This window comes from Halichoeres trimaculatus, unplaced genomic scaffold (genome assembly GCF_033239565.1).
Source record: "Halichoeres trimaculatus isolate MK-OKI-2021-1 unplaced genomic scaffold, fHalTri1.1 fHalTri1_scaffold_10, whole genome shotgun sequence".
NCBI classification, from domain to species: Eukaryota; Metazoa; Chordata; class Actinopteri; order Labriformes; family Labridae; genus Halichoeres; species Halichoeres trimaculatus.
Genome location: NW_027437187.1, coordinates 8,931,324 through 8,941,508, shown reverse-complemented (window position 1 = coordinate 8,941,508; position 10,185 = coordinate 8,931,324). Strand labels below are relative to the sequence as shown.

Here is a 10,185-nt window from a genome sequence, read left to right as displayed (position 1 = left end):
TTTTTTTCCTGAAAAGTTTCGTTTTCATTAGTTATAGGAGATTAAAAATGAGGCTTCATGTAAGATTTAACGATGGTTGACAGCTGCCGCTCTCGTGTATTTTTTGGGGGGGTATAAAATATGTCGGGAGGTAGAATCAAGAAGTGATTAGACTCTTGAAAGAAAAAAAAAAAAAAGTTATCATTTTTGTCACCCAGCTCCACTCAGATTCTCCCAGAATCCCTCACCGTCTCTACTGCGCCGACTCTGGGTGCACAACTGCTACAATGGTGGCGCCTGAGACGGCAGTATTTTGGCTTCAAAACCGTACAATGATAAAGGCGGAACCACGCTGTCCACCCTGTATACAGTCTATGTGTAGAGTCCAATCCATGAACTCAAACTATAGCTGAAGGCACACAGAGGGGACTTATTTGAATAGAAATAGGGCTGGTACATTAAACATTTTAATGGTCACAGATGTGGAGCTGATGATGAAATATTAGCTTTTATTCATTGCATCTCTAAAATGATAGTCTGTGCGGTTCAGAGCAGAGCTTATAAATTCTTTATTTTTGCTTTAGGGGAGACTGGGGACAGTTGTAACAAGGGACGGTTGCAACAAGCCTTATTTCTCCAATCAGAAACGTGCTAGAGTGATGACACTCACACTGCACATGCTCAGTTAGACCCTCTACCCACCCAGAAGAAAGAGGCCATATTGAGCATCTGGTCCTGCTTCTATCAAGTAAAGTTGTTTTGGGGGTATGAAAGTAGCTTTTTTCATGAGCTGTTTTTTTGTCATACTGTCCTGACCTTATGTATGAATGAATCCAAACCTTTCTAGTTTGAATCACTGTTTGTTGACTATTAAATGACATGGTGAGCATGTGTCAATGTCAATGTGGCTAGCTAGCACATGGCGTTTTGTCCTGACTGTTACCATGGGGACAGTTGCAACTGTTGCAACCGTCCCCATGCTATTAGGATAGTCATATCAGAAGAGACCACACAACCATATTTTTTAAGATTTTTAGTTCAAAATAGGCAACATTAATATATTTTATTGCTCATGATGAACAGAACAGGCAATCATATGGAGAAACTAACACTAATGATAAACAGAATACATTCCCAAATAACTTGTTAAGCAAAAATGAGCAATTAGTTATTGTTGTATGTGTCATATAAACTTGTAATAGAGTGAATGAATAATCTAAATAGAGAAATTGAAAAAAAAAAAAAAAAAAAAAAAAAAGAAGAAATTATTAAATTGAATTATTCAATTCTTTTTGTCCCAAAATGCAATATTGAGTTTTTATAGCTTCAGTAACATCTGCACGTTGACTCAAGGTAGGCCCATGTTTTAAAACAAAACAAAATTAAACTAATTAAATACCTGAAAGCTATACAGAAAAGAAAATGGAATTGGAGCCCACTCTGGGTCATAACATTAGTATTTGTCCTATTTAGACAAAACACTGAGGATAATTAGTGAAAAATTAATGGGGTTTCTTTTTATATGTTGCAACCGTCCCTGATCTGTGTTGCAACTGTCCCCAGGTTTGGGGTCAGTTGCAACGTCTGAATTCCTCTATTCAAATGAATGTTGTGATTAATATGTCATATGTAGCCATCTTTAAATGGTATGGGCATTTAGCAGACAGATGTAGGTTTAATATGTAAAGATTTGGTGAGACTAGTCCAAATATTCTCTGAGTAACTGAGAGTAATGTAAAAAGTGTTGCAACTGTCCCCAGTCTCCCCTACTTACTTTGACATGTTTGAGGATAGCAAAAATTCGTATTTCTCTGAGGTGAATAAATATAGCAACTGTTGAATTAAATTGTATGCAGAGATAATGCACTGTAAAACAAAATGTGCTGGTTTATACTCCCTGAACTTGATATTTCAGCTGTATATGTTCTCGTTGTTCATTTATCACCATTATTTCACCTTGGCAGCATCAGTCTTTGTTTGCGCTCCTCAGTGTGATTAGGAGAGCTCTGTTTGGACTTTGGGGGGAAGAAGAAGAGTTTCATTTCACAATACTGTGACAAATCCCTCATAAAAGATTCATAATATATCCATTACAGCCCATACACAGAGAGGCCATCTCATCTTCAGCTGAGGCTATAAATCAGAGGCTCACTGAGAACAAGGTAAGACTTAGTGATTCTTTTTATTCCTTTTATTTATAATATGAGATAAAGGCTAACTGTGCTTGATTCAATATTTACTATATTGTTGTATATTGCGTTATTTTATTGTTTGCATTTTCTACCTCGTTGCTACCATTGTGAAGAGCTGTTAAAGGGCCTTCATTGTTGCACAAAAAGAAGGATATACTCTAGTCATCAAAGGTCTTTTCCGTCAAAAATGACGAACACGAATTGTGAAAAACTTTTCCCAACCCATTTATGTTTTTTTCCCTCTTTGTTCGACTTACTGGACTTGTCCTCTGACGTTTCATCTAACCTGAGGTCTATTTTCCTCTATCCTTTCTGTTTTTGTTTTTTTTTTTCTCTGGCTGATAATGACCAACAGCCAGCTATGTGAGAAATGTCCAGCCCGGTGTGTCTTTCTCTTCCCTTTGTCTCGCGCTCTGATCCTCCCCCTCCTCTCCCACATTCTCCCACGCGCGCAGTTAGGCACGCATGCACCTGGCTGAAAGCTGCGTCAGAAAAAAAAAGAGAATCAAACTGTTTAGTGTGGAGAGTTTAACAGCCTTTGTGCACGGGATAAGCCGGTGGTGGTGACGCGGTGCCACACGCAGGCTGTCAGTTGTGTGTGTGAGTGTGTGTGTGTGTTTTTATCAGGTCAGAGTTTGCTTACAAAGTGTTTGGCATGTCGCACACCGCCACTTCATCTCTGCCACCCTGTTGATTTATACCACTATGAGCACGCCGAACAAGTCATCAGAGAGACGGTAAGTTAAGGAAAATAAATGAAGATGAAATTTTCTTTATCAAACAACATGAACGCAGTATTTTTAATCAGTGCATACTAAATGAATAATTATTTCGCCGTTGGTCGGATTAATGTCATTTAATATCAGTTGTTGGTACTTCTGTTTATTACTCGCTAGGTAACATTGCTTACGAAGGTTATTAATGAGGGTAATTCTCTCTGTAGTTACTGAATCATATGATTAACACACCTGTGGTTTAACACGGGAAGTCAACACCTCCAAAGTAAGCGGAGCTCAGTGAGATTTTATTCAGAGGAGTTAAACACTGCCCAGAAGATGTCAGTGTAGTTTGTATATTGAAAATGAATATGGGTCTAATCCTACAAGTGTCTCCTTTGAGAATCATCCCTCTGACCAATGCAATAAGCACACGGTTTTTATGCTCATTTTGTGTCAGTCAACAGTATCTTTAGTTCAGAGTCATAAATAAATCAATAAGTCAAATGCTCCATAAAGAACAGATTCTTTGTTTATGTGTTGTTTTTTAGCAATAATGTTTAACTCTGAGTTTTCCTTTGTAGAAATTTCTCCAAAATTAAGCCAGATAAGCTACTAAAGGAGAGAAAAAGCACCTTTCCACTGCTGATCAAGGTAGGATAACAGGTTTTGATCTCTGACTATTTGAATGTCTTCCTGTTTTTCTAACCACTTCAATGTCACACTCTAAGTCAGCCGCGGTCATGTTTTAGTGTGCCTTGGAGCAACCCTACACTCAGTGTACCCAGCGGGTTGTTAAATAAATGTTATTTAGATGGTTGTGTGCACTCAGCAGAAGTGATTTACTTGGGAACATACTCTGCCCGATGATGTTCTTGGCTGGCGACCCTGAACCATCTGAGATAGATGCCCTTTTACTACCTGCAAATGTTAGATGATAGAACTTCACAACCGTGGGTCATTAAAGGGCCACATACGGACACTTACTACATCTGAGGTTGGTGTTGATGCCACCTGGGTTAACCCTGCCATTGCCTCTTCATGGAAAGTTCCAGTGAGGACACGTTCACGGGGAAGTAGACTCAGTCAGCTCCTCCAATCCTGTGTAAAAGGATTACAGAGTTTCAGAGCAGCTTGTACCTCTCTGTGTGAGCTTCTATTGGAAATATATACGAGTTAACTTAGAAAAAATGTATATGTCTTTTACATGAGGATGTAGACAATAGAGCAGGAGGACCTGGACATTTTTAACATGAAAAAATGTGAAGGATACTGATGAACTTTAGACTCCAGGGACAAAGGGTTTATGATAAGGCTCCATATTGTCAAGGCACATTACAGTGTGTCAGCGTTCTTTGAGGGGGGCAACTTCAGATGTACAGTGTGTTCTGATACAGATCCGAGCTATTCAGTGTTTCTTGTATTATTATTATTATTATTATTATTATTATTATTATTATTATTATTATTATTATTATTATTAACAAAAATATAATTGTTATCAAAATCTATTATTATTATTATTATTATTATTATTATTATTGTTATTATTATAATTATCAAACAAATTATAATTATTTATTATTATTGTCATTATTTTTATTATTTATCATTATCATTTTTTATTCTTTTAATTTTTTTGTTTATTTATTTTTTTTTTATTATTATTTTTTAACCATTCTGTTAGCATTTCTGTTAATGCTGTAGCAATCATCTTTTATGCTAGGTGTTTGAGTTTTCGGGTATTTCTGGACTCTCAGAGCACCTCTACAGAGGCTTCATTTCATGGGGATCGCTGCCTGAACCAGATACCTCGGCAGGCTTTGAAAGAAACACCCCTCGCTTACACAAAAACAGGATCTCTGTGTAGCTATGTTTATGTCTCTGTTTATGTCAAAATAATAATCAGTTTAACATAAATAAACATTTTGCATTCTTAATTTTTTTTTCAACAAAAATCAGGAATGATCATAATAAATGTCCTGTTGTCAAAAAATGGAAAGAGAGGGATCACAAATCCTGAGTGTAAACCATCATCTGTATAAAAGCGGTCTGTGTGAGTGTGTTACAGCACAGAGCTGTACTGGCTGAAGTGTTTACTGTGACAAACAAACTGCGTTACACCTGGTTGGTAAGGCAGCACCAGTGCGAACCCCTTGTTGGAGGCTCTAACAACCCACTCCCACTCCACACTCAGAGGTGTGAGGTGGGCCCTCCACACAGTCTGAGGGGGAGTGTGTTCAGTTTGGAAAAGGCCAGAGGTGACATCACTCACATTTTCTATGTAGATCGTGTGAACATGAGGCATATGGTGTGTCTATTTTTGTTGATACTCTTGCATAACCACAGTGAAAACTGTGAGAAGATAAGTTACAGCAAAAATCTCAGTCAGGAAAACGTCAACTTTTACCCACGATGAGAGACAGTCAGTCAATCAGTCAAATTGGAATCAGTGGAGACATGTGCATGTTTTTGAGAAACGGCTGATGTGACGGTTACTGTCAGATTCTCTGTGTTTGAACAATACTGTGATCGAATGCGAGGCAGCAGTATGTGATGGTTTGAGGCTGATGACATGATGAAGCAGACGGGATGATGATGGGGAGGTGGAGAGTTGCATGAATGAATTTAAGACAAAGAGAAGTCATATTTGAACAATAGGCTCTGTGAGGGTGTGCTGCAGCGCTATTGGACAGATGTGACCAGGTGATGAGAGTGGTTCATGGCTACAGGAAACTGTGTGTAAGCATACAGGATGTGGAGGTGTGTTTGTAATCTAACATCCAAATACAGTCATCCTGGATGTGTCAGCCTGTCCTTTGATGATACATCTCAGCAAGCTTTTTATACTTTTGTTTGATCCCAGCCTAAAAAAAAAGCCTCTCACTCTGATGTTTTGAATGAGTAGCAGAGGCACTTCAAGGGTTGTTGTAGCAAAGACGCTCAAGACAACATCCTTATATAACACGGGTAATAGAGAGCATCGTATCCAAGGCGTCATCTGAAGCTGTTGCTATGAGCAGACCCCTCAATTGGGTCGTCAAAGCAAAAGATTTTTTGCTCTTTCTAAGCTGGGATATCAATAGAAACCATCTGCGTCACAACAAAATACAGACGCAAGCAGCTGCTCTCTGCAGAGGCATTGCAAGCCTCCAAGAAGAAGGAGAAGAAGAAATGCCCGAAGACTGCAGCAGGAAGAGTGTTTTTTTAATGTTTGCAGCTCTTACATGATCCTGGATGACTCACCACGGAGTGCCCACCTTTGACATTTAAGCATCTTTTTATAACAGAAAGAGCTGTCAGATCCTCCCTGTAATGTGTCATGTTATGCTGCATGAACATGGCTTATTTTTGTGCATCTTCCTCTGGGCGCCTTATAGCTTCAGTTTATTGAATTATTGTTCATGTAACGCTGCAAGTTTATCTATCTGATTATTTTTTTTTATCTCATTTAAAATGATTAAAATTAGATTCCTTGCACCAAAGATCTTCAGTCTGTAGGATAGAAATGCAGTGTGTCCAAGGACACAAATTGGCCTTTTCATTGGAGAGCCACCAACTACAGTTATTTTTGCAGAAATGACTCATGCAGTTTGTTGATAAGCAGAAAAATGTAAAATTAATCTTCCTAGGATCAAACTTTTTTTGCAACTCTGTACAAAATAAATGGGTAAAACACTTCAAGGTGGATAAAAAAATAATTGAATGTACCAAAAGTATTCATAAGATCTTGTATTGAGAAAAAAAAAAGAGAATAAGCTTCTTTGCATTCAATTATTGGACATGCTAATACTGGTCCAGGTTTCTCATTAAGACAGGAAGTTTTAAACCAGTAACCTTTTCCATTTGGTTTCAAAACCAAATCAATACAGACTGATCTAATCTTTTTAAATCTCTGTCTACAAGTGAAGAATTTCCCTAAGTGGCTCTTATCTGCAAAACCAAGTGTAAGGTTTACATCTGAAATCCTGAAGCTGAGTGTAAGGACATGTTTCACACTCTGATGCATGAAATATAAAATCCTTTGTCTAGATTTTTTTTCCTTTAAGTGTTTATATTCTTTCTGAGGGCATGGAAAAATAATAATCATATATATACATATGTGTATATATATACATATGTATATATATATATACATATGTGCATATATATATATATACATATGTGTGTATGTATATATATATATATATATATATATATATATATATATATATATATATATATATATATATATATATATATAAATGTCCACTCCATACACCTGAGCTTTTAACATCACACAGTATAACCTTAATGTATTAAACGAATTAAATCGTTTTGGGTTTTTTGTTTTGTTTTGTTTTTGTTTTGTTTTGTTTTGTTTCTGGTTATTGTTTTTTAGTATTTTTTTTTTTTGTTTTTTTGTTTTTTTGTTTTTTTTTTTTTTTGGGGGGGGGGGGGTCCATGAATAGAAAATATTTTTATGCTCTGAAAAAAATTTAGCATATTTTTTACACATTTTGACTTTGCACATTTTATAGTTGAAAAGCATTTTAACTCTAGTGCTTTTCTGTTACTTTCTTAAATATCAAACATTTGGAGGAAAAAAATAAAAATATTTATTCTTGTTTGTTTTTCATGCTCTAGGACAATAATAAAAAAAAGACTTAAGGAAACATTTTTTAAATAGTCTGATTTGCAGTTCCACATGACAAACTATAGCATTTAGTAGTAAATGACTTTTGCCTGTCCACTGCAGTGACCACTGTACACCAGAGGGTGAACGTGCGTCTCTGGCCATGCTGTGAGGGCATTTCTTTAGATCACTCAGTGTAAATCAACAGCTCGTGTTCAGGAGTATTTGTATGCACTGTGATGTGCTTGAGAGTGATGTTTCAGAGTTCAGAGCGGTGCACCTGGCCCAGCCTTCACCCCCACAGACTGGGGAAGAGGGAGTGTGCTGCCCCATTATTCTGATGAACCCTGCCCCTGATAGGGTTTCTCATCACAGCTTTGTCCCATGCTGACACCGGACCCCCTGAATAAACGCCTGTCATTTAGGGAGGGAGGGATAGAGGGCTCACTTCTTGCTGAACTACTGGGTGATATCAGTGTCTCAGAGCACAGGGTTCACACTGCCCCTCTACTGTGCTTCAGTGCCTGTTTATAAATGATATCATGTAACAGTTATTTTCAACCAAGTTATCTAATTGGACAAAAACATTTCATGAGTGTTGATACTGAGAACAACACCAGCTGGACTTTAACTACGTATGTTACACAACTGTGTGGATTTCTTTATTCTGGTTGGTTCTTTACAGCCGCTCAGTGTTTGCTTTTTCCAGAAGATCACTCTCAGACTGACTGTAGTCATGTAAATCATATGAAAGAAGTCAGGTTATGATTGTTATTTAATGTGGAAAAAGAGGGAAAAGTAGGTCAACAGTGGGGGAAAAACATGTGAGGCTTTAGACATGAGAAGGTCTGAAGGTTTTGACTGACAAATCTAGAACAAGCTCACTAGCTCACTACAGGGAGGCCACAGAGTCCAGTGTTTGCTTTAATGCAGCTTCAGCTCAGGTAATAAATGCCAGTAGTACATTAAAAAAAGAGTTTAGACAGGAGTAGGTTTGTTATTATGTTGTATCACCTCTTCTTTGAACACACTTTGAGCCTTTGAGACCCTGGCAGAGCAGAGTCTGAGATTTTAACAGTAAAATGTTTATTTGGGTCTTTATTGTGGCTGAAACTGGTTAAGAGGGAATTATTTTCAGAGTTTAAAAGACTAAAGAGTTGTAAATTCTGTCATTTAAATATGCTCTGTGTTCAAAATTTAGCCAAGGAAGAAAAACTACAAAATAGTCCTTTGAAGCTCAACACCACCTGCATATTCCTCCAGACTGATGGCGGTCAGCTGCATGGATTGCAGAGATGCATACAAGGGTACTAAAAACGTCGCACATGTATGCAGCTAATGGCACATGTCATATAATCCCCACACATGCGATACTATTTATCATCTCTCTACTTAACTCTGCTTCCATATGTGTGTGCTGTGATCTGTGTCATGTGAGCAGTGTAAGTTGTCTCCATATTTATGTTCTTGCGAGCATTCATGTGTGCAAACAGGCAAACAGACAGGCCTCTGGCTCGTTGTCACATGGCCCATGCTTCTCAACATGTGAATCTCCACATTCTGTCAGAGACCCAGGCACGCAGCATCCTCTCTGCTGTGGATGAGTGTTCTCCCTCCCACTGGTCCACGCAGAGCCGTGCAGCCTGGGCAGCGTAAGTCGGTTTGTGTTAGTGAGTCGCAGATGTAGATTTTTCATTTAGAGGAGACCCATGGTGAGACTCTTGTGAGAACAACTGGACAGAGACACCCTCTCAGCCAGATAAACATTGATTGGATTTACAAAGAATGCTGTGTGAACAGCCACCCAGGGAGTTTTTGTTAATGAGTGCCAGCTCAGTAACATCGAGTGTCTGTTTTCCTTTAACAGTGAGTCATGCAGCACAGAGCTGCTAAACAGGGAATGCCAACGTCCTCCCCCGTCACACCCTCTCCTTCCATCCCCATGGGCTCAGCTGTTGTGTAATAATGTGTAAGGTCTTATCTAAAATGAACTTATGTAAGAGGATACGGCTACTGTTACCTTAAGAGAGACTCACTGATTTTTATAAGAATTGAATGAACTTCACATCAGTCAGTTCACAAATGCTTTTTACCATATAGCACCTGCTATAGTAAGGAGCTTCTTCAGCACATGTACGAGGAAAACACTGAGGTTATTGTTTACAGTCAGATTGAATCATAACACGAGGCTTAGTTTATGAAGTCATTAAACAGATGAGTCAACAAGCCAACTGTCACAACATGATGATAACTGAAATAATTATTTAAAGGAAGGGATTTATGTTAGAAAGAAGAGTGTTTTGCTAAAACAGAGTGAAAAAGGGGAAATATCTATAAGAACAAAAAGATGAACAGATGGGTAAAAGGGTGGGATGAAATGTAATGAATATGATCTATAACAAAAACTAGAAAAGCACTCAGAGAGTGCAGACCTCCACCAAGCATGTGATGTGATTGTCACACAACACTTTAGCCTGACTTTAATGTTATACTCCCTTTCAGCAGACTGTCTGCTACAATTTGGTGTTAGTTTCAGGTTTGTACTATAATTTGTTTCCTGACAGTGTTGAAAATTATGATGACCCAGTACATATTTTATGTTCAATATCTTAGTATCCAGAATATTACCGGGATCTGGTTCGTACTTAAACATCAGTCAGAAATTATAGTGACCTTGTCTTGT

General features: G+C 37.9%; 1 protein-coding gene across 1 annotated transcript in view; it reads left to right on the top strand.

Annotated features, from left to right (window-relative positions):
- The first annotated feature begins 2,852 nt into the window (after nt 1-2,852).
- The window catches only part of dyrk4 (dual-specificity tyrosine-(Y)-phosphorylation regulated kinase 4), a 41,016-nt gene continuing 33,683 nt past the window's right edge, over nt 2,853-10,185 (top strand). The window contains exons 1-2 of the mRNA XM_074677592.1: nt 2,853-2,908; nt 3,472-3,541. Of these exons, the coding sequence (XP_074533693.1) occupies nt 2,877-2,908; nt 3,472-3,541 (102 nt within the window). The 5' untranslated portion in view covers nt 2,853-2,876. The remainder of the gene's footprint in view (nt 2,909-3,471; nt 3,542-10,185) is intronic.